The sequence below is a fragment of the Leucopleurus acutus genome (genome assembly GCF_964270905.1).
Source record: "Leucopleurus acutus genome assembly, chromosome: X".
NCBI lineage: Eukaryota > Metazoa > Chordata > Mammalia > Artiodactyla > Delphinidae > Leucopleurus > Leucopleurus acutus.
The window spans coordinates 19,538,313-19,560,892 of NC_139148.1; the positions used below are offsets into that span (position 1 = coordinate 19,538,313).

At 41.9% G+C, this 22,580-nt stretch overlaps 1 protein-coding gene across 1 annotated transcript in view; it reads right to left on the reverse strand.

Moving 5' to 3' along the window:
• Nucleotides 1-2,594: 2,594 nt before the first annotated feature.
• ACOT9 (acyl-CoA thioesterase 9) overlaps nucleotides 2,595-22,580 on the reverse strand; it is a 29,128-nt gene continuing 9,142 nt past the window's right edge. The window contains exons 5-15 of the mRNA XM_082865423.1: nucleotides 22,367-22,404; nucleotides 17,242-17,325; nucleotides 16,764-16,867; nucleotides 11,955-12,028; nucleotides 6,733-6,800; nucleotides 5,934-6,045; nucleotides 5,681-5,771; nucleotides 5,418-5,503; nucleotides 4,918-5,005; nucleotides 4,618-4,768; nucleotides 2,595-4,194 (exon numbers count right to left, since the gene is read on the reverse strand). Coding sequence (XP_082721549.1) covers nucleotides 4,106-4,194; nucleotides 4,618-4,768; nucleotides 4,918-5,005; nucleotides 5,418-5,503; nucleotides 5,681-5,771; nucleotides 5,934-6,045; nucleotides 6,733-6,800; nucleotides 11,955-12,028; nucleotides 16,764-16,867; nucleotides 17,242-17,325; nucleotides 22,367-22,404 — 985 coding nt within the window. The 3' untranslated portion in view covers nucleotides 2,595-4,105. The remainder of the gene's footprint in view (nucleotides 4,195-4,617; nucleotides 4,769-4,917; nucleotides 5,006-5,417; nucleotides 5,504-5,680; nucleotides 5,772-5,933; nucleotides 6,046-6,732; nucleotides 6,801-11,954; nucleotides 12,029-16,763; nucleotides 16,868-17,241; nucleotides 17,326-22,366; nucleotides 22,405-22,580) is intronic.

The window sequence follows — 22,580 nt, forward strand, 5'->3', positions numbered from 1 at the left end:
TGGAGTTTCCTTCATCTCATCTTCTTAAAGTCCTGTATTAAAAATAAAAAATCTCTAGCTCTTATAAAAACTTTTACTGGTAGAAAACATATTTTGATTTAAAAATCTGATATTCAAAATTAATCGAACAAGTAATTTAACTAAAAAGACAATACGCAATTTTTTAAGAGTTCAGTCTCAATAGAATTCAAAGAAAGGCAATTAATGAATGTCATTTTTCACCTACTAAAATGGCCAAGATGTTTTAAAAAGTAAAGGATAAGGGCTTCCTTGGTGGTGCAGTGGTTAAGAATCCGCCTGCCAATGCAGGTGACACAGGTCCAAGCCCTGGTCCAGGAAGATCCCACATGACGCGGAGCAACCAAGCCCGTGCGCCACAACCACTGAGCCTGCGCTCTAGAGCCCACGAGCCACAACTACCGAGCCCGCGTGCCAAAACTACTGAAGCCCACGTGCCTAGAGCCCGGCTGTGCTCTGCAACAAGAGAAGCCACTGCGATGAGAAGCCCGCGCAGTGCAACAAAGATTAGCCCCCGCTCACCGCAACCAGAAAAAGCCTGCACACAGCAACAAACACCCAACACAGACAAAAATAAATAAAATAAATTTTTTTTAAAAAGTAAAGGATAAAATTCAGCCAAGTTCAGGGAAATTGCTAATGAGTTAAGTGCATGTGTACAACTGCTCTGGAGGGATACGTGAACCATTCAAAGCCTTGAATGTGTGCATACGATTTTGACCTACAGATCACTTATCAACAATTTTCCAAAGGAAATAGTTTAATGATTAAATGTTTTAGTTTTAGGATATTTACTGCAACATTTCTTACAACAGCGAGAAAAGTTCTTGCAAAAGCTTCCGTGTACAGCACTAAGTGGTTAAATGCATAACGTACAATCTATACACCACCATGCAGTAGGTCTCTTAACTGAACTCCGCTTAACACGTTCACACAACTCCCCAGGGCCGTCCCTTCCTGTGAGGCAGCTCAGGGACCTCACCGGGTTATAGGCAGATCTGCAAAATGCTGTACTGAAGGGCCAGGTGAAGCTTAGGATGGTAGTAAGTACAGCGAGGGGGGCGAGGACTGATGCCAGCAAGCTTACGGTGCAGCACACGCTGGGTGCCATGAGTCCAACTGCACGCCTCCAGAGTAGTTGTTTGTTCCCATGACTATTTATGCCAGAAGTGCTCATTCATATTAACTGTGATTTCAATAAACATTAAATTAATACAAATTTTTTTAAAAGCACTCCAGCCGATTCTGACGCAGAGCCAAGTTTGTGACCGCTTTGTGTTTAGAACCCACACTCAAGACTGTTTCTTTCCTGGGAGGACCTTTTCAGAGATGAATTCTTTCCCTCTGTGCAGCCTGGTTTCTCTCTCTTCTGAACTTGATCAACTTCCCATCCCATCAAAGGAGAAACTGGGTCTTGGCTGCAGACTCATCGGAATACGTCCCTTTGGGTTCCTAGGTGGCACTGTGACATTGGGTACAGCCTCCCTTACTATCAATACATTCCCAGCTTTACCGTTTACTTCAGAACCAGGTAGTGTGAATCCCAGCACCACCATCTACTAGCTGCGGGAGTCTGAGCAAATTATCAACCTCTCTATGCTTCAGATTCCTGAGTGGCCAAACCCTACAAGCGGGTTACAGAACCTACCTCATAGTGTTGGTGGAAGAAGTAAACACGTCAAGTGCTTAAGAGAGTGCCTATCTAGCAAGTGGCAAGTGCTCTGTGAGCATAAGCATCTTTAATTATTATTACTGTTCATGTTTGTTAATCAGATATATGCTGCCCAGCCCCTAGCAGAGTGTGCTGAAGAGCTGTCAGGTGAATGGAGGAATGAACACTTGGTCCTGTGTCTCCTGTATTCACCATCTGTGAACACCTCCTCTTGGCATGGTTCCTTTTTTTTTTTGATACAACTTTATTGAAGTATAATTGCTTCACAGTGCTGTTACTCTCTGTTGTACAGCAAAGTGAATCAGCCACATGCATACATATATTCCCATATCCCCTCCCTCTTGAGCCTCCCTCTCACCCTCCCTATCCCAACCCTCTAGGTGGTCACAAAGCACCAAGCTGGTCTCCCTGTGCTATGCGGCTGCTTCCCACTAGCTATCTATTTAGTGTATATGTGTCAATGCTACTCTCACTACACCCCAGCTTCCCCTTCCCCCCACCCGCCAGTGTCCTCAAGTCCATTCTCTATAAAGCATCTTTATTCCTGTCCTGCCACTAGGTTCATCAGTACCATTTTTGTTTTTAGATTCCATATATATGCGTTAGCATACAGTATTTGTTTTTCTCTGTCTGACTTACTTCATTCTGTATGACAATCTCTAGGTCCATCCACCTCACTACAAATAACTCAATTTTGTTTCTTTTTATGGCTGAGTAACATTCCATTGTATATATGTGCCGCATCTTCTTTATCCATTCATCTGATGATGGACACTTAGGTTGCTTCCATGTCCTGGCTATTGTAAATAGAGCTGCAATGAACATTTTGGCACATGCCTCTTTTTGAATTATGGTTTTCTCAGGGTATATGCCCAGTAGTGGGATTGCTTGGGTCATATGGTAGTTTTATTTTTAGTTTTTTAAGGAACCTCCATACTGTTCTCCATAGTGACTGTATCAATTTACATTCCCACCAACAGTGCAGGAGGGTTCCCTTTTCACCACACTCTCTCCAGCATTTACTGTTTCTAGATTTTTTGATAATGGGCATTCTGACCAGTGTGAGGTGATACCTCATTGTAGTTTTGATTTGCATTTCTCTAATAATTAGCGATGTGGAGCATCTTTTCATGTGCCGCTTCGCCATCTGTATGTCTTCTTTGCTGAAATGTCTATTTAGGTCTTCCACCCATTTTTTAATTGCGTTGTTTTTTTGATATTGAGCTCCATGAGCTGTTTGTATATTTTGGAGATTAATCCTTTGTCCATTGTTTCATTTGCAAATATTTTCTCCCATTCTGAGGGTTGTCTTTTCGTCTTGTTTATGGTTTCCTTTGCTGTGCAAAAGCTTTTAAGTTTCATTAGGTCCCATTTGTTTATTCTTGTTTTTATTTTCATTACTGTAGGAGGTGGGTCAAAAAAGAACTTGCTGTTGTTTATGTCAGAGTGTTTTTCCTATGTTTTCCTCTAAGAGTTTTATAGTGTCTGCTCTTACATTTAGGTCTTTAATCCATTTGGAGTTTTTGTGTATGGTGGTGTTAGGGAGTGCTCTAATTTCATTCTTTTACATGTAGCTGTCCAGTTTTCCCAGCACCACTCATTGAAGAGGCTGTCTTTTCTCCATTGTATATTCTTGCCTCCTTTGTCATAAATTAGGTGACCATATGTGCATGGGTTTATCTCTGGGCTTTCTATCCTGATCCATTGATCTACATTTCTGTTTTTGTGCCAGTACCATACCATCTTGATCACTGTAGCTTTGTAGTATAGTTTGAAGTCGGGAAGCCTGATTCCTCCAGCTCCATTTTTCTTTCTCAAGATTGCTTTGGCTATTTGGGGTCTTCTGTGTTTCCTTGGTATGTTTCAGATCTAAAGCTTCCCACAAATCCTTACAAATGCTGTGTCTTTTGTTGAATCCCTTTACTACAACTTTTCATCTACCCTCTGCTAACAACAAAAGCTGGGAAATAGAAGGAGGCAAAAATACAAAGGAATCACATAGGGTTGATGGGATTTAAATAATACAGGGGAATTGCAGTAAAGGTCAGGTTTAAAGAATGCCCTCCAAATGCCCTGGCAGGAAACCATGTAGATTGATGGTTGCAATATGTGTAAGAAAAGAATGTGTCCAGTCACATAAAAAGGCATTCAGCCCTCATTTCCTGAGTAGACAGGAGGAAACGTGGTAGGTTCACAATTTAAATTGTCTTGAAAGTATTTATTATTCAATAATTCTTTCCCCCTCTGCCCCACCCAGCCATTCTCTCATTCTACTTTTCTGATCAACCTAAAAACTGAATACATCCTTCTTCTCTATGGAGGATGAGAATAAACACTAAGAGCGATATACTTGCTCAGGCCTTCATCAGGCACCGTGTCACTGTGGGGCACTGGCCTTCAACAAACGCGGTCTTCCTAGGGCTCGATGAGGTGGTCCTTTTTCAAGGTCACTGGTGCACTCATGGAGCTGAAATGCCTCTGCCCATCTAAATACAACATGGACTCTGGAACATAAGAGAGAGAGCTCTGGAGACACGTGCAGCACCTAAGAAAATCACTGTACAAACACAAAACTACTTGGGAACACTGGGACAGCAATGAAAATTCAAAACCGGCACCAGGCATGTGCTGCTGGGCCAGAGAGTGCCTCGACTCTGGCCCTTTGGCTGGACCGGTCCTGACCACCAGTGGCTGCCTGCAGCTGACACTGGCCCTTCAGACAACAGCCAGGCAGGCAGACCAGCAATGGCCACCTGAACGCCATGAGGCATCCTGGCCTTCAGGGCTGCAGAATCTCAAAAGCACAATCCCCTAAAGACATGCTCTAGGGCTGATGGGCATCAGAGTACTTCCTACAACAATTTAAAAGGAGAGAAATGTCTTTAAAAGTTCCCCTCATTAGGGACAAGCAGTCATTTGCCACTTACCTCCATATGTTCTGGGGAAAACCAAGGGCACTTCTTTTTCCGACATGAACGTGAAATGAAAGACATTGGTGGTCATATGCTCTTTATCCTGTAGAGAGGCCACCTCACTGTGTACTCTGACTTGAATGTAATTTCCCTGAGTAAAGCAAACCTAAGCGATTATGGACACGATAGTTAGTTTATTGCATTAGGAAGGGGGAAGAAAGCAGTCATAAGAGAAACGGTGGCTTTAGAATACAAAAACCTCTCTTCTAGGCCCAAATAATAAAAATTGTATTTCATCTCTCATCACACACCTACCTGCGAAGAAAGAAACAGCAATGATCCAACCTCAACAGGTTTCTGAAACATGATATCATCCACGGCGACTATAAATGGTCGGGAACCACTGTTGGGAAAACACAGTACTTGTGGTCAACTGCAAAATTCAGATGATCTCTAGTTTTTTCCTGACAATCAGCTGAAGCAAACTTTAAATGGTCAAAGAATAAACCTAGAGAAGGAGGGAATAACCACACCAGATGGTAAGAGATGGCACTGTGACCAGATCAGTATCTAAATCATCTTTTCCCTTCTGGGTATCATCACCCCTTTTTCTCAGTAGGCATTTAATGTACTAAGGGACAACATCAGAGCGAGAGCCTTCTAAACTGAAGGTCAAACCCACCTGGTACAAGTGTAGCATTTATTTAAAAACACAATATATTCCCAAACACATCCAGACGGGTCCAAAATGTTTCACTGAGTGAGGCAGTATAAACGGCTTCTCAGGAGTTAAGACTACCTGAAATCCAACTCACCCGAAGTTACAAGCAGTAGCCCATCCAAGTTCATATGCTTTCCTCATAAGGAAACCACCAAAGATTCGATTGAAAATGTTCCGCTCCTACAGGACATAAAATAAATATTAATAAATACAAGCCCCGTGACGATCCGAATCTGTAGAACAAAGGAATTCACAATGCCATAGAACAGAGGTCAGTTTGAAGGCATGTCAACTCTTAGATGAGTGTCATGAGTCCAAGTTATCCTGTTTAGAAGATTTTTCACTAAATTCCAATACCTGAGGGTGGCAAATATCCAAGCTCTTCAGTTTTGAATTCTCCATCCACACTGCATTAGGAGGCAAAACTCGACTTCGAAAACTTACAGTCCTGTACAAATGGAGATCGAGTAAACCCTGTCAATGCCATGGTTTTGCTGCTGAAAAGTAAAATATTTGCAAACAATGCCCAATATGTTCAAGCAAGTGTAGCTCGTGAGAAGGCCAAGGTTTAGATGCTCTCCCAACCAGGAATCTCACCGTCCTAACTTACTTTGGATCCAGCGTGTTAAGAAACATCTCATGTATGGTTGTCCTCTCCTCAGCAGTGGGAGCCATTTTCAGTAATGACATGGAGCTGAAGGCAACCCTTGTCCCCTTGTTCACTGGAACAGGAGACAATAAGGAGCTATGATCAGGAGGGCCACACTACAGCACTGGGCTGCCGACCGGGGCTGCCTCGGACCCTATAAATGCAGTATTTCCAGATTTCGAAAAGCCCACTGGAAATTGCACATCTATCCCAGAGAAGGCTGCTGAGGCTACATAACACTTTCAGTGATTTTTTGCTTTCAGATGGAAATCATGTCTGCTCAGTGTGAGACCACTTATAATCACCTTGACCTACAGCCCCAACCAGCAGTTATCTCATTAAGATACATTTCCCATTTCATTAAATGTGAGAAAACAAATTACTTCACTTAATATTGTATCGTCAATAAAAATCGTTCAGGGCTTCCCTGGTGGCGCAGTGGTTGAGAGTCCGTCTGCCGATGCAGGGGACATGGGTTCGTGACCCGGTCTGGGAAGATCCCACATGCCGTGGAGCATCTAGGCCCGTGAGCCATGCCTGCTGGGCCTGCGCGTCCGGAGCCTGTGCTCCGCAGCGGGAGAGGCCACAGCAGTGAGAGGCCCGCGTACCGCAAAAAAAAAAAAAAAAAAACTGTTCAAAGTATGGACTCTGTGGATACTTTACTGGTATGAGGAGTCCATACATACTCTTAAATAATCTCCTCTGCAGTACAGTTAATGTGCTTTTTAAATTGTATCTTATTATGAACAAATTAATATACATTCTCCTTGTCTAAAGATCTCTTCTTCCTCTGGGCTTTCAAGGGTGAGTGGATTTACAAATGCCGGCCTAAAGAGAAGAAAAGAAAAGAAAAATTTTAAGACATGCCATTACCTAATAAAAACTGAAGGTGTTCATTTTGGGTAACACTTACTGACTGCTTCACATAAGAACTCTGAACAATTAGGGGACTCTTCTGGTTACAGACTTATATACACACTAGAAAGTTCACGTTGTAAAAGGATATGGCCACTTGCCAAAATGTTTCACCTGATTCAATTATGAGGAAACAGTAAAATATAGGTTGTAGAACATTCTGTAAGACAACCGGCCTGGACTCTTCAAAAATGTCAATGCCTTCCCAAGGCAATCTACAAATTCAATTCAATCCCTATCAAACTACCAATGGCATTTTTCACAAAACTGGAACAAAAAATTCTTAAACTTGTATGGAAACACAAAAGATCCCAAATAGCCAAAGCAATCTAGCAATTTGGCTAGAAAGAAAAATAGAGCTGGAGGAATCAGGCTCCCTGACTTCAGACTATACTACAAAGTTACAGTCATCAAAACAGTATGGTACTGGCACAAAAACAGAAATATAGATCAATGGAACAGGATAAAAGACCCAAAAATAAACCCATGCACTTATGGTCAATTAACCTATCACAAAGGAGGCAAAGAATATACATGGAGAAAAGACAGTCTCTTCAATAAGTGGTGCTGGGAAAACTGGACAGCTACATGTAAAAAAATGAAATTAGAACATTCTCTAACACCATACACAAAAATAAACTCAAAGTGGATTAAAGACCTAAACGTAAGACCAAATACTATAAAACTCCTAGAGGAAAACATAGGCAGGATACTCTTTGACATAAATCGCAGCAATATCTTTTTGGATCTGTCTCCTACAGTAATGGAAATAAACACAAAAATAAACAAATGGGACCTAATTAAACTTAGAAGCTTTTGTACAGCAAGGGAAACCATAAACAAAATGAAAAGATAACCCTCAGAATGCGAGAAAATATTTGCAAATGGTGCAACTAACAAGGCATTAATCTCCAAAATATACAAACAGCTCATACAGCTCAATATCAAAAAAACAAACAACCCGATAAAAAATGGGCAGAAGATCTAAATAGACATTTCTCCAAAGAAGACATACAGATGGCCAAAAGGCACATGAAAAGATGCTCCACATCACTAATTATTAGAGAAATGCAAATCAAAACTACAATGAGATATCACCTCACACCAGTCAGAATGGCCATCATCAAAAAGTCTACAAATAATAAATGCTGGAGGGACTTCCCTAGTGGCCAGTGGGTAAGACTCCGACCTCCCAATGCAGGGGGCCCAGGTTCGATCCCTGGTTGGGGAACTAAAGCCCACATGCATGCCGCAACTAAGAAGTCTGCATGCCACAACTAAAGATCACGTATGCCGCAACTAAGAGCTGGTGCAGCCAAGATAAGTAAATAATAAATATTTTAAAATAATAATAATAATAAATACTGGAGAGGATGTGGAGAAAGGGGAACCCTCCTATACTGTTGGTGGGAATGTAAATTGGTACAGCCACTATGGAAAACAGTATGGGAGTTCCTTAAAAAACTAAAAATAGAGCTACCATATTATCCAGTAATCCCATTACTCGGCATATATCTGGAGAAAACCATAATTTGAAAAGATACATGCACCCCAATGTTCACTGCAGCACTATGTACAATAACCAAGACATGGACACAACCTAAGAGTCCATCGACAGATGAATGGATAACGAAGATGTGGTATATATACAAAATGGAATATTATTCGGCCATAAAAAGAATGAAATAACGCCATTTGCAGCAACATAGATGCAACTAGAGATTATCATACTAAGTAAAGTAAGCCAGACAGAGAAGGACAAATATCATATGATATCACTTATATGTGGAATCTAAAAAAAATGATACAAATGAACTTATTTACAAAACAGAAATAGACTCACAGACATAGAATACAAACTTCTGGTTACCACAGGGGAAACTGGGGGGGGCGATAAATTGGGAGTTTGGGATTAAAATATACACTCTGCTATATATAAAATAAATAACCAACGAGGACCTACTGTATAACACAAGGAACTATACTCGATATTTTGTAATAACCTATATGGGAAAAGAATCTGAAAAACAATATAGATAGAGACAGAGATAGAGATATATAACTATCACTTTGCTGTACACCTGAAACTAACACAACATTGTAAATCAACTATACTTCAATAAAAAATTGTAAGAAGTCAACGTCTTAAAAGACAGAAAGCAGCAGGGGGATTATTTTAAGGGGAATTATTTAAAGAAACATGATTACCGCATATAATATATGGTCCTTAATCAGACCCTGACTCGGGGGAAAAGGTTATAAAGAATATTTTAGGGACAATTGGCAAAGTTTGAATATGAATCATATATTAGATAATATAATTGTATCACCGTTAAATTTCTTGGATATAATAAAGGCACTGAGGTTATGTAGGAGAATGGTCTTATTCTTAGGAGATACATGCTGAAATTAGGGTAAAGTAGTCTCAAACTCACTTTGAAACAATTCCAGGGGAAAAAGTATATATGTTTGTATTTATTGAGAAAGGACAAGAGTAAGGCAAATGTGGTAAAATGTTAATTCGAGAATTTAGGTGAAGGGCATATGGGTGCTCATTGCATTATTCTTTCTACATTTCTGTAGATGTGAAATTTTCCAAAATAAAACACTGAGAAAGGGATAGTACTTCACTGTGGTAGAATCCAAAGGTTGGATGAAAGAAAAACGGAAACAAAAGTACAGAAATGGGGGCTTCCCTGGTGGCGCAGTGGTTGAGAGTCCGCCTGCCGATGCAGGGGACACGGGTTCGTGCCCCGTTACGGGAAGATCCCACACGTCGCGGAGCGGCTGGGCCCGTGGGCCATGGCCGCTGAGCCTGCGCGTCCGGAGCCTGTGCTCCACAACGGGAGAGGCCACAACAGTGAGAGACCCGCGTACTGCAAAAAAACAAAAAACAAAAAAAACCACAAAAGTACGGCAGCTTGGAAAATTAGAATGCATCAGCTGGGAGAGAAGCTTTAAGTAACGCCCTCAGTGCTGGAAAAGGAGCCCCAGGGCAGCCCCTAGGAGCGGCAGGTCAGCTGGAGCTGGTGAGAGGAGCCAGAGAAGATGGGTGGATTCTTTGCTCAGATCAGAGTCACCAAGGGGTTTTTTGATCTTAAGTCGGGTTTCCAAGTCAGCTTTCCACGCAGCAGAAGAGATTTCTCATTGCAGACTCCTAACTCAAGTTTCTAAAACAAATTAGACTTCCCATAGGCCTCTAGACTCCGTCTGTACAAACAGCAATCCTGAAACGTTCCCCCCCTACCCCACTCCCACACACATAATTAAACAGTTTTTCCCAGTCTGAATGCCTTGTGTAACTGGCATTAGGGAACCAAGAATCCAATGTAAGAGAAAAATGATAAAGTGTTAAAGTCTGTACAGTTAAACTGGACTTGGAAATGACAGTACAAATTTATGAGGTTTTTTGTTTGTTTTTTAACATACATCCAAGCCCTGTCTACTGAAAAGGCCTAGAAACATGACAAACTAGTAACAACGTATAGTTCTAGTACCCAGATTTTGGTGTCTAAATACCAGTTTCCCACTAAAAGGAACCTGAGGACTCCTTGGAAAACTGGCTGATTCCAGCCCTGGGGCAGGAAATGTACAGAATGAGTCCAAGACATCTCATTGTACCAGAGAGCAGGAAGTTATCAAAGACTAACTAGGAAATGTCAAAATAGCTTATCACAGCAGCCAGCTTAAAGGAGTTCCCACTGACCAAAGATGTTCACTCTGAGAAACAGGAAGAACAATGGCTGCAATGTATTAAAACATATTTACTATATTAAAATCCATGAACATACAATGATACTTTTTTAAAAAGCAAAATAGCAGAAAAACTATGTCATCACTAGCTAGTAAATGTGTAAATAAAAGCAAGAATGAACCACTGATCCTAACTTTCCTTTACAAACCAAATTGCCCTAGTTGATAAGGGAAAACTCTTCTTTACAGATCTCCAGCTAATAAATATAGAAAGAAATGACAGAATTTGAGAATCATTTTACATCCCCTAATGAAAATAATAAAAGCAATGATCAGCAAAGGACATTAAAAGCACTGGAGGAAGACTGACAGGAAACTAGCTATTCATAAGATTGGATACATTGGATACACCTTGTACTGTACTACACCTGTAGATTATTGCTGATCACAAGAGGATAAATTGAACTACACAAGGCAAAAATTAAAGTGTGTCGCTACTTGAATCCACACGCTAATCTCAGCATTACTATGAGTGGGACAATCTATACCTCCTGACATGATACAATATGAGATACAGAGACATCATCACCTACGAAGCACTCTCACCAAATACGCTGAACTCAAATCTAATCAAGGTTTAGACCTAACTTCAATTTACAGAAAATACTAGGGAGAGTGAAACAAGTTAAAAAAAAAATACCACAAGGAAGCAATGAGACAAATCCAGAAAGTGGGACACTGTAAAGAACAATCAATCTGGGCTTTCAACCAGTTAATGATATGAAAGGATAAGGGGACAGTGGGGACACACAACCATTCCAGATTAAAACAGACTGATGAGACTGCACAATTCTATGAATATACTAAAAGCCATTAAATTGTACACTTTCAATGGGTGAACTGTATGGGATGTGAATTATATCTCAATAAAGCTGTTAACAAAAAAAACAGACTTAAGAGATATACAAATCAAATGTAATATGTGGACCTTGTTTGGATCCTGATTTGAATAAGTCGTTAAAGATATGTGGGAAAAAGTGAATATGAACTATTAGAATATATTAAGGACTTACTATTATTTTTGTTAGGTGTGCGAATGGTAATGCAGTTATTTAAGGAAATAGCCTCATTTTTAAAGCAGTGCCCTACACTGAAGTATTTAGAGGTGAAATGTCATTATGTCTGGGATTTGCTTTAAAATATTATAAAGAAAATAATATACTTTAAAAAAAACAGAAGCAGCAAATATGGCAAAATTTTAAAACTCTTAAGTCTAGGTGATGGTATCCTAGAAATTTATTAAAGTCTTCTCTTCAATTTTACGTATCTTTGATATTTTTCAAAATAAAGAATTAGGAAAAAAACTGCAATTACCCTTTGTTTTCAGAATCACGAGCCACCATTACAAATGTCGCATCCAAAACAGGGGAAAATTCATTGTCGTGTAACTAGAGAACAAAGGAAAGAAAATGCAGATGTAAGAAATGCATTTACTGGGAAGACCTACTACAATCCTAACTGATATCACAGCCTTTGGGAAAGGCTGAAATTAGCAAAACAGGACGAGTGCTTTCACTAACCACCATCTGCTGAGATGCCAGGCACACAACTGGGCTCTAGGGGGGAAAAGGCAGCAAGAGTGAAGCGTCTGTGGTCTAGCGGAGGAGAGAGATACCCAAAAACCCAAACAGTGCACAGTGCGAGAAGTGCTGGGATGGGCACAAACTATGGGCCTTGGAGCTGTGAGTGACTGGGACCCAAGGGCAAGGGTCACGGGGGGACCTTGTGCATCACCATCATTTAAGCGTCCCGCATCTTGCAGAACGCTGGCTTTCTCCAGGCCTACCTGTCCTCCCAAAGGCACACACAGCCAGGCGGACCTCCCATCGCTCTCCCAGACATTTGTATTTTCAGGGAACTTGAGTGTGCCAACTACCAGGATGTGTTTGTTTCCTTAGCCTGGCACAGGGGCTTCCAAGAAAGGGTAAGATCAATGAGAATTCTGTGGATTAAGCTAAATATTTACAATGCAGAGGCCATTGAGATTTTAAGGTATTTTTTTTTTCCCTAGAAGTCTGTACTTCCAGGAGAGTCATATCGTCAAGTCATATCGTAACCTGAGGGTACAGGTGGTTCCATCCTCAACAAACCGACCACTAGTCCTCATCACCACTACCTGTTCAGGCCGTTATGAGCCTTCCCCCTCGACTTGCAGAAGAGTCTCACCAATCTTACTATGTCCCTGTCCTATTCAAACCTTGCAAGAGGTCTTCCTTTATCCCAGCATCTGGTCTACGCCTGCTGGCATTCTATGTAAAGCCGCCACCACGGAGCCCAGATTCCACTCTAGTTGTTCACCAAACACTCCCGGCATGCCTGCACTCCTTTCTCTAGCCACAGCTGACAACTTGGAGGTCCTGAAATGTCCCATTTTGTCACCTGACCGCCTCCCCTCCAGGCCTCTGCCAGATGCCTTCCTCAGGGCCGGATTCCTCAAGACACTCCTCCCCTCCCCGGCCCCAGCCCTACTCCCCAGGCAGAGTTCATCACTCCCTCCTTTGTTTGCCACCTAAGTGGAAACAAAGTCCTCTCCTGACAGCGGTTCTCAACATAAGCGAGGAAGATGTCATCCCCCGGAGGGCATCTGGAAATGTGCAGCGCTAGTGATGGCTGTCCCATGAGCTGGGGGACACTACTAGCGCAGCAAGGGGTAACCAAAGAGCTAAACAGCTCACAAGGCAGGGAACGGTCCTGCAGAGCAAAGAATTTTCCCACATACAATGCCAATACTGTCCCTGTTCAGAAATAGTGCGTAATAATTTACTATATCATAATCATTTATTTATGTGTCTGTCTCCCTACTGCACCAAGAGCTCCTTGAGGACAACGACCATTTTTATTCTCATTTGTTTCCCAGCAATTGACACAAAGGCTGGCAGACAGCAGATGCCGGATCAATGGCTGCCAACTGCCGACGAATGAACTGAGGCAGCTAACTACTGAGCACTACTAGAGTGTGAACTCCAAGAGAATGGAACTTCCTGTTTTGCTCACTGTTGTACACCGAGCACAGACGGGGCACTCCATAAATCACTGCTAAGTCAACGTTAAATGAATGCCGTCAGGAAGTGGGCGAGGTGACTCACACCCAGATCCTGTTGTTGAGGCGCACATAGTCGAGTGGAAGAGAAAAGACGTTCATACACAGCTCTGCAAGGCAGAGGACAGCAGGTCCCAGGAGAGAAGGTCAGAGGGAAGGAGGCGTGGGGAAGGAACAGGTACTATGAGCTGAAAAGATCAGGGAAGGTTTCGAGCATGAAGTGACCCAGAAGCACAGGTGGAATATGAATATGCAGAGCCAGAGCCCAAGGAATCCCGGCAAAAGGAAAAGTGTGCGCGAGGATGCTCATCCGCTCACCTACTGTTTACATTCCAGTGTATTACAATGAACACCAGTGCTGAGCATCGGGGATGCAAGGTGAACAACTCTCTACTCTTAGGATGCTCAAGGTCTCCAGCTGTGCGCACCAAGAAGGTGTGTGAACGATAAGTTGGAGGGAATATAGCTGCAAAGGTAGGTTGGTGCTAGTTTATGGAGCACCTTAGATCCTAACTAGTCAAAGCAATTTAGACTTTGATCCACAGATAATGGTCACGGAAGGGTTTTGAGAAGGGAAGAGATGTGATTGAAGATCGGCTTTCGAAGACCTATCTGGAAGAGATGTGTAAAATTAACACAGAGAGAACAGACAAGAGGCAGGCAGAGTAATTAAAAGATAGCTAAAGTACTCACACAAGAGGCAGTGAGGGCTTGAATGAAACACAGAGGCCAAAGGGAAGGGAAAGAAAGGACTCTGGTGAGTAGCTGTGGGTGATGAATTCGCAAGACTTGGCAAAAGGCTGCACAGGAAAGGGAAAATAAATTAAAGCTTTCACAAAGGTTTGGAGCTGGGAGAAATCGGAGGGTGGCAAAGGGGAAACCTGAGGAGGGTCAGGATTGGAAAGGAAGCTGATGCACTCAGTTTGGAACACACTGGACTTGAGGTAGCGAGAGCACACTCGGAAGAGAGCTCTAACAGGAACCCCAAAAGGCAGGTCTGACGGTCAAGCGGGACCACCTCCATAGTAATGACGATAAAGTAATATAATGACCAACATCTGATTAGTGGTTACTGTGATAACAAAACAGCATCTCACAGAAGGCAAGAAATTTGCCCACAGTCACATGGCTAATAAGCAGCAGAGCTGGGATTTGAACTTACATTTCAGCCAAACCAGAGGCAGGGTACCTATTGCCAAGCTGCCTCTCTGGAATAAAGGATCACTCAAGCCGTGAGTTATTAATCAAAATGGCCAATGAGAAATGCAAATTTAAAACAAAAGTCTGTACTTCTCTGGCACTGATTTTCACTGGCTCTCTCCTCCCAATAATTCCTGTATCTCTTTTTCAACCTATTTGTCCAAGATTCCTTAGAAAGCAGGTCTTATGCCAGGAATCCACCGTGCATCAACCATGAAGATTAAAAAAGGGTGCGAACAAATCAGAGGAGCATCCCCAACAACTTTACGATATTTGCTTTAAAAGCAGTATTACCGTCAGTTACAGCAACATGGAAGTTAAAAAATTCAGCTGTTTACATACAGCATCAAATAAAAAACTACTTACCTATTTTGACAAATAACTTTAATTACTGCAGAGCAACCTTCAGACTTTTTCCAAAACGTGAAATGCTTCATAATTTCACGTATCTGAATGACAGATCCACTGAATACCCTGACATAACTGAATAAGTCACCCTTAAGTAAGTTTTCACAATGAAATCTTCAACATACTCTGAATTATTTGATTTCTGTACTATTACCCTCTTTGAGGTACTTTTTCTTGACAAATTTCTTCATTTCTTTATAATAGCTATTCTGAGTTATGCTCATTAGAGAGGCTGTTCCTAACTGCTGTAGTAATCTCAGTGACTGTTATGGGTTGAACTGTGTCCCCCAACAAGATATGTTGACGTCCTAACCCTCAGTACCTGTGCACGTGACTTTATTTGGACATAGGGTTGCTGCAGATGTAATCAGGTAAGATGAGGTCACACAGGAGTAGGTGGGCCCTTAATGCAGTATCACTGATGTCCTTTTAAGAAGAGAAGAGGACTCACCTGGTGGCACAGTGGTTAAGAATCTGCCTGCCAATGCAAGGGACAGTTTCGATTCCTGGTCCGGGAAGATCCCACATGCCGCAGAGCAACTAAGCCCGTGTGCCACAACTACTGAGCCTGTGCTCTAGAGCCCACAAGCCACAGCTACTGAGCCCATGTGCTGCAACTACTGAGCCCACGCTCCATAACTACTGAAGCCCGTGCACTCTAGGGGCCCGCATGCCGCATCTACTGAGCCCACATGCTGCAACTACTGAAGCCCACACGCCTACAGCCCATGCTCTGCAACAAGAGAAGCCACTACAATGAGAAGCCCACGCACTGCAACAAAGAATAGCCCCCCGCTCGCCCCAACTAGAGAAAGCCCACATGCAGCAACAAAGACCCAACGCAGCCAATAAATAAATAAAAGAAGAGAAGAGAAGAGACACAGACACACAAGAGAAAAATGCTATTGATGAAGAAGGAAGAGATTGAAGTGTTACAACTACAAGCCAAGGTATGCCAAAGGGCCAGCAAACCACTAGAAGCTAGGAAGAAAGCACGGAAGGCTTCTCCCCTAGGGGTTTTAGATAGAGCATGGTCCTACTGAGACCTTGATTTTGGATTTCTAGCCTCTCAATTGTTAAGACAATTAATTTATGTTGTTTTAAGCCACATGGTTTGTGGTACTTTGCTACAGCAGCCCTAGGAAACTAACAGTCACCAATCCGATTCATGCTTAACAAAACTCAGACTGTAGGGAAATTCTCTGGGGCAAAACTAGAAACAAGTACCTTAACATGGAGCTGTATATGATTTCAAAGTAATAAACAGTAAGCGTAAACACCAAATTACGTGTCAGTCTATGTCCAGGAGGAGGATATTAATAACACACGATCTGTATGACGTGAACTTGAATTGTTTTTCTATAAATGGGTGAACTATATATCTGTCTATGGATAGACAGGTGAATAAGCTTTTCTTTCACTGAGACTAGCTGGTTGTATTGGAACAAGGGGGCAGTCTTCGGGCACAGACACACCTGGAACATATGCATCTTCACTTCCATGGACGTCTTCCCAACCCAACTAACATGGCCACTGAACTTGATGTCCTGTTCTGGGCTTAAGCTCTTCTTACACATATCTACAAAACAGAAAAATCAACCTGAGCCCAAACCATACTCCAAATGTTCTATACTGTAAATGGACAATTTCATTTGAAATTTTGTCAAATTTCACTATATTTCCTTTTTGTCTTCAAAACTAAAAATAATTTTTCAAAAATAATTTTTGAAAAATTAGACAATGCAAAGAGTATAAAAAATAAAACTGGAATCATGTAAAACTCTTCTACCCAAAGATAATTATAATAAATATCTTGGTATATTGCAATCTAGACATTTTCATATGCACATATATACATAAAAATTCCCCCATAAAAGGAAAACATTTCCTCTAATCTTAATATTTTATAATTACTAAAAATTCTAAGTATGTCTAGAAAATAATATCACTTACCAATCCTGTCCACCAGGGCTGTAACTATTGATAAAGGAGACATCTTAGCTGAATGAATTTTGTTGTGCATGTAGCAAATAAGAACTGTAGGAAAACAGAAGAGAACCAAATAAAGGAAAAGCAAAATTATTTTTTAACATTCGCAATTTACTCCCTGAAATCAGACAGGGACCTGCTGGGGAATGGACTTGGGGATATGGGGAGGGGGAAGGGTAAGCTGTGACAGGGCAGGAGGGTGGCATGGACATATATACACTACGAAGCGTGGAATGGATAGCTAGTGGGAAGCAGCCGCATAGCACAGGGAGATCAGCTCGGTGCTTTGTGACCACCTAGAGGGGTGGGATAGGGAGGGTGGGAGGGAGGGAGACGCAAGAGGGAAGAGATACGGGAACATATGTATATGTATAACTGATTCACTTTGTTATACAGCAGAAACTAACACACCATTGTAAAGCAATTATACTCCAATAAAGATGTTAAAATTAATTAATTAATTTTTTAAAAAAGAACTGGTATGTGAGAACAAAGATGAAAAACAGGAACCTGATACAAAATCCTGATGTCCAAGCTGAACTATATAGACCATTTAAATCAGAATCTGCAGAAGTCGAATCCAGGCATCAGTTTTTAAAGCTACTCAGGTGATTTCAATTAGCATCCATGGCTCAGAACTGCAGATATAAAATAACAACCCTTTCTGACTTACTTATATACACTACCAAATGTAAAACAGATAGCTAGTGGGAAGCAGCCGCATAGCACAGGGAGATCGGCTCTGTGCTTTGTGACCACCTAGAGGGGTGGGATGGGGGGGGGAGGGAGACGCAAGAGGGAAGAGATATGGGAACATATGTATATGTATAGCTGATTCACTTTGTTGTGAAGCAGAAACTGGCACACATTGTAAAGCAATTATACTCCAATAAAGATGTAAAAAATAAAATAAAATAAAAAATAAAGTCTTATCTGGTTTTGAAGACCCAATCCTCCATATTCCACCAGTGGTCTTTTCCTAGAACCAAAGACTTTTTTATACATTGAAGAGATCTGGGAATCCTCTACTCTGACTGTTCAATTTTAGATTTGGTGAGGAAACTGAAGCCCAAAGCCCAGGCCCGCCAGGTGGCTTATTACCACTCAACAGAGACACAGTGCCTAAATCAGAAAAAGACCCCAGCACATGAGTCTGACAGCATCAGACATCTTCAAAAAAGAGAAACAAATCACAAGGGCTCAGCTACCTGTTTTCCTCTTGACTCCTTCCTAATCATGAAGCTATTATTTGCCTCAGAGTTCTCCCTCCTTCCCTAAATCACCCTCAGCTCCTACACCACCCTGTGGTTATCTGTGTACTTTCCATATTTTAACAAGCATTTAAAGGTGCAAAGCATGGTTCTATGTACCTCACAAATATCAACTCATTTAAAACTGTACTGTACTTCTTTATAGTGGTCTCCCTGCTTGCCCTATGATTCATTCAAATTTGTATCATCGGGACTTCCCTGGTAGCATAGTGGTTAAGCATCCTCCTGCCAAAGCAGGGGACACGGGTTCGAGCCCTGGTCTGGGAAGATCCCACATGCCACGGAGCAACTAAGCCTGTGCGCCACAACTACTGAGCCTGTGCTCTAGAGCCTATGAGCCACAACTACTGAGCCTGCGTGCCACAACTACTGAAGTCCACACGCCTAGAGCCCATGCTCCTCAACAAAGACAAGCCACCCCAATGGGAAGCCCGCACACCTCAACAAAGAGTAGCCCCTGCTCGCCGCAACTAGAGGAAGCCCGTGCGCAGCAACGAAGACCCAACGCAGCCAAAAATAAAAGAATAAATAAATTTATTAAAAACAAATTGTTTATCATCAACCCTCAGGACAGGGTCTGTGCTCAATAAATACTCGTTGAGTAACAATAAACCCTTTCATCCATGCACCTGCTAAAGAATGTAGTGGGGGGATGAGGGGCGAAAGGCAAGAAACTCCATTCAAAAACCTTGTGGTACCCAGAGAAGAAATCCTAAGTGTTTGACCTTCCACAGCATTAGTGGAAGTGAAAGCGAGAGAAAAGGTCCAAGAGATAAGAAGAAGGCAGGCTTGACAAGACCTGAATTAACTCAGGTTTCTAACTTGCATGAGTGAAGATGGTGTACCATTCACTGAGAAACAGAATACAGCACAGGAAGAGCAGAATGGACTGTTTTCAAGCTGCTGAATGTGAGGAGTCCACGGCGCATCCAAATGAAGATGGCCAGTAGGCAGGAGGACAAACTGGTCTGCAACCCACAAAGCACGCCAGGAAATGCAGCTTCTGAAGCATTCCACACACTGAGAGCAACTGAAGCACTGGGACTGAAGATTATTTATAGAGAAAGTGCAGACACCAACAACAAAAAGGGCAGCAGACAAAACCCTGAAGATAAGTGACATTTAAAGGATCAACAGAGAAAGAGGAATCTACAAAGGAGACTGGGAAGTAGCAGCCTGAGAGGCAGGAGGAAATGTCACCAAGGCCCAAGGGTGAGTTCGACATCATTAGGAGCTTCAAAGAGTTTGGCACAATCAGCTCAATGGCATGGAGGAGCAGAAGCCAGAACACAAAGGTAGCTCTAAAGTGAGAGAGAAAGAAAACTGGAGAGTGTTATAAGGGAAGGAGACTTTACCTATTTTTCATTGGAAGATGCAGAGCCTTGAATATGTTTAGAAGTTAAGGGAAAAGTGAGGTTGAGAAAAGGCTTGAGATACGAGGGAGATATCTTCAGGGTACGTGATAAGGCAAGTTCCTTGAAGAAACGGAAGGAATAGAATCAAGTGAACAGGTGAAAGGGACTGGCCATCAACAGGAGGTGATGAAGAAAAACAGGGTAGTGGCAGGGGAGTTTGTATATTTAGGGACACCTAAGTAAACCGAAGTCAAGTGAGTGAGTGAGTGAGTGAGAGTGTGTGTGTGTGTGTGTGTGTGTGTGTGTGAGTGATTCTTTTTTAAAAGGCCAATAAGAATTTTAAAGCAGGTTTATTTAATCTGAAGAAAAATATAGCTAGCCGTAAGCCTAACAATGGATTTGTGTCTCTCTTTTAAAGATTATTAGAGCCTCTTTTTAAACCCTTTCCCAACATTTCAGTCCAAAAGCCATTACGTAGGAGCAAGCAAGACAGACAGCCCAGAGTCGGGTGCTGAAGCCCAAGATGGGTCAGGAAGATATGCAGGGAGGCAATGAGAGCGATGGCCCAGCATGCCGCAGCCCGAGCACAACGAGGAGGGGAACCTGGGATGGAGCAGAATCCCACTGAGGTGAGGAGAGCGTTCATGAGGGTTTCGGGATGGCAGCAATATGAAATTGGCTACATACGGGGGAACTGATCAAATAAGTAAATGTACTACAGATAATGGAGCCAGCTGGAGAAGGGAATTACAAATATGAAAAGGGAGGAATTAAGAATGAACCTGTGGTTGAATTAGAATTGGAACTATGAGTATGAACCCAGGGTTCCGATAGATAGACAGATAGATAGACAGACAGACAGACAGGTAGACAGATAGGTAAGGAGGGAGAGACAGGGAGGGAGGAAGGAAGGGAGGGAGGGAGAGAGGAAGGAAGGAAGGAATACACATACAGGCAGGTATAGATGTAAATGTACATGTACGTGCATATATTCCCCAGCTCATCCACTGAAAGCACACAGGAATAGTGATACCCCAGCAACAATGACAACTCCCAGCACCCAGATCTTGGTTTCTAAATATCATTCTCCCTTAAAAAGAATCAGGGCTCCTCAGAGATTTGGCTGATTCCAGGACTGGGGCAGGGAAAGTACAAATGAGCCTAGAAATGTTGCACCACAAAGTGAGGAAGTGCTCAAAGAATGATGGGGACACAGCCAAAAAGAATCCACAGAAGCCAGCGTGAAGAATGAAGGGCAGTCCTGGGACAAGTTGAGCATCAAAACAAATGATAGAAATATATTATAATCCATTCAGTAAAATAGGAATCCCTGAGTCCATACTGATTTTAAAGTAATTAATAAAAGTCTAATGAAGAATGGGATATTTACAAGGTCTCAAAGTACCTCCCTACAAGGTACTTATTAATTACAAAGGGGAAAAGAGTAACTTTACAGCAAAGAACCGTGGCAGACACCACCTTCATCAAGGAATCAAAGTCAACATCACAGTAATGGGACAAATTAGAATTATGCACTACCTGCTAAGATGCAATAAAAACACAGCATCCCTTCTGTGGACACTCCTGCCAAAGATGCACATCCCAAATCTAACTTTGGGGAAGCATCAAACATACCCGAATTGAGAGAAATTCCACAAAAGAACTGGCCCATAACCTTCAAAAGTATCAAGGTCATTAAAGTCAGGGAAAGACTGAGGAACTATCCCTGACACAACAACTAATTGCAACATGTGATTCAGAACTGGATCCAGAACTGGATCCTTCTGCTATAAAGGACCTCTGGCCAAAGCTGAATGGGGTCTGAGGATTAGACTGTCTAAATATCAGTGTTAATTTATTGATTTTGAGGGTTATATTGTGGTTATGAAGGAGAATGTCCTTGTTTGTAGGAAATACACATGAAAATATTTGGGGGTGATGTGCATCGTGTCAGCAACATACTCTCACATGATTCAGGGGAGAACAACTCTTTGTACTCTGCAACTTTTCGGTAAATTTAATTAAATAATTATGACAATTCAGAAGTAGCAGATGCTTTCTTTTTCTGCTCGTTTAGAATATCTTCATCTGTGCAAGTTAAAGAAAAAAAGACCCTTTCCAGGGAAACTGGGATGAAGTGAGAGAGTGGCACGGACATACACTACCAAATGTAAAATAGCTAGTGAGAAGCAGCCGCATAGCACAGGGAGATCAGCTCGGTGCTTTGTGTCCACCTAAAGGGGTGGGATAGGGAGGGTGGGAGGGAGATGCAAGAGGGAGGGGATATGGGGATATCTGTATACATATAGCTGATTCACTTTGTTATAAAGCAGAAACTAACACACCATTGTAAAGCAATTATACGCCAATAAAGATGTTAAAAAAAAAAAAAAGACCCTTTCCAGCCAGAGGATTCAATGTATTACTGTAAGTACCAGTTTAAAAATACTAAAATATCAGTACCTCCTAAGCTGTCAAGATCCTCAAGAATCCTGCCAAACCTGTGAAATAAAGAAAACTGTGATGAAATGAAAATCATTAAAAAAATAACACTATGGGGTGATAAATATCTACCAAAATTGATTATGGTGATGGTAGCACAACTCTCTAAATATACGAAAAACCAGAGAATCACACACTTTAAATAAGTGAAGAGTATGATGTGTGAATTATATCT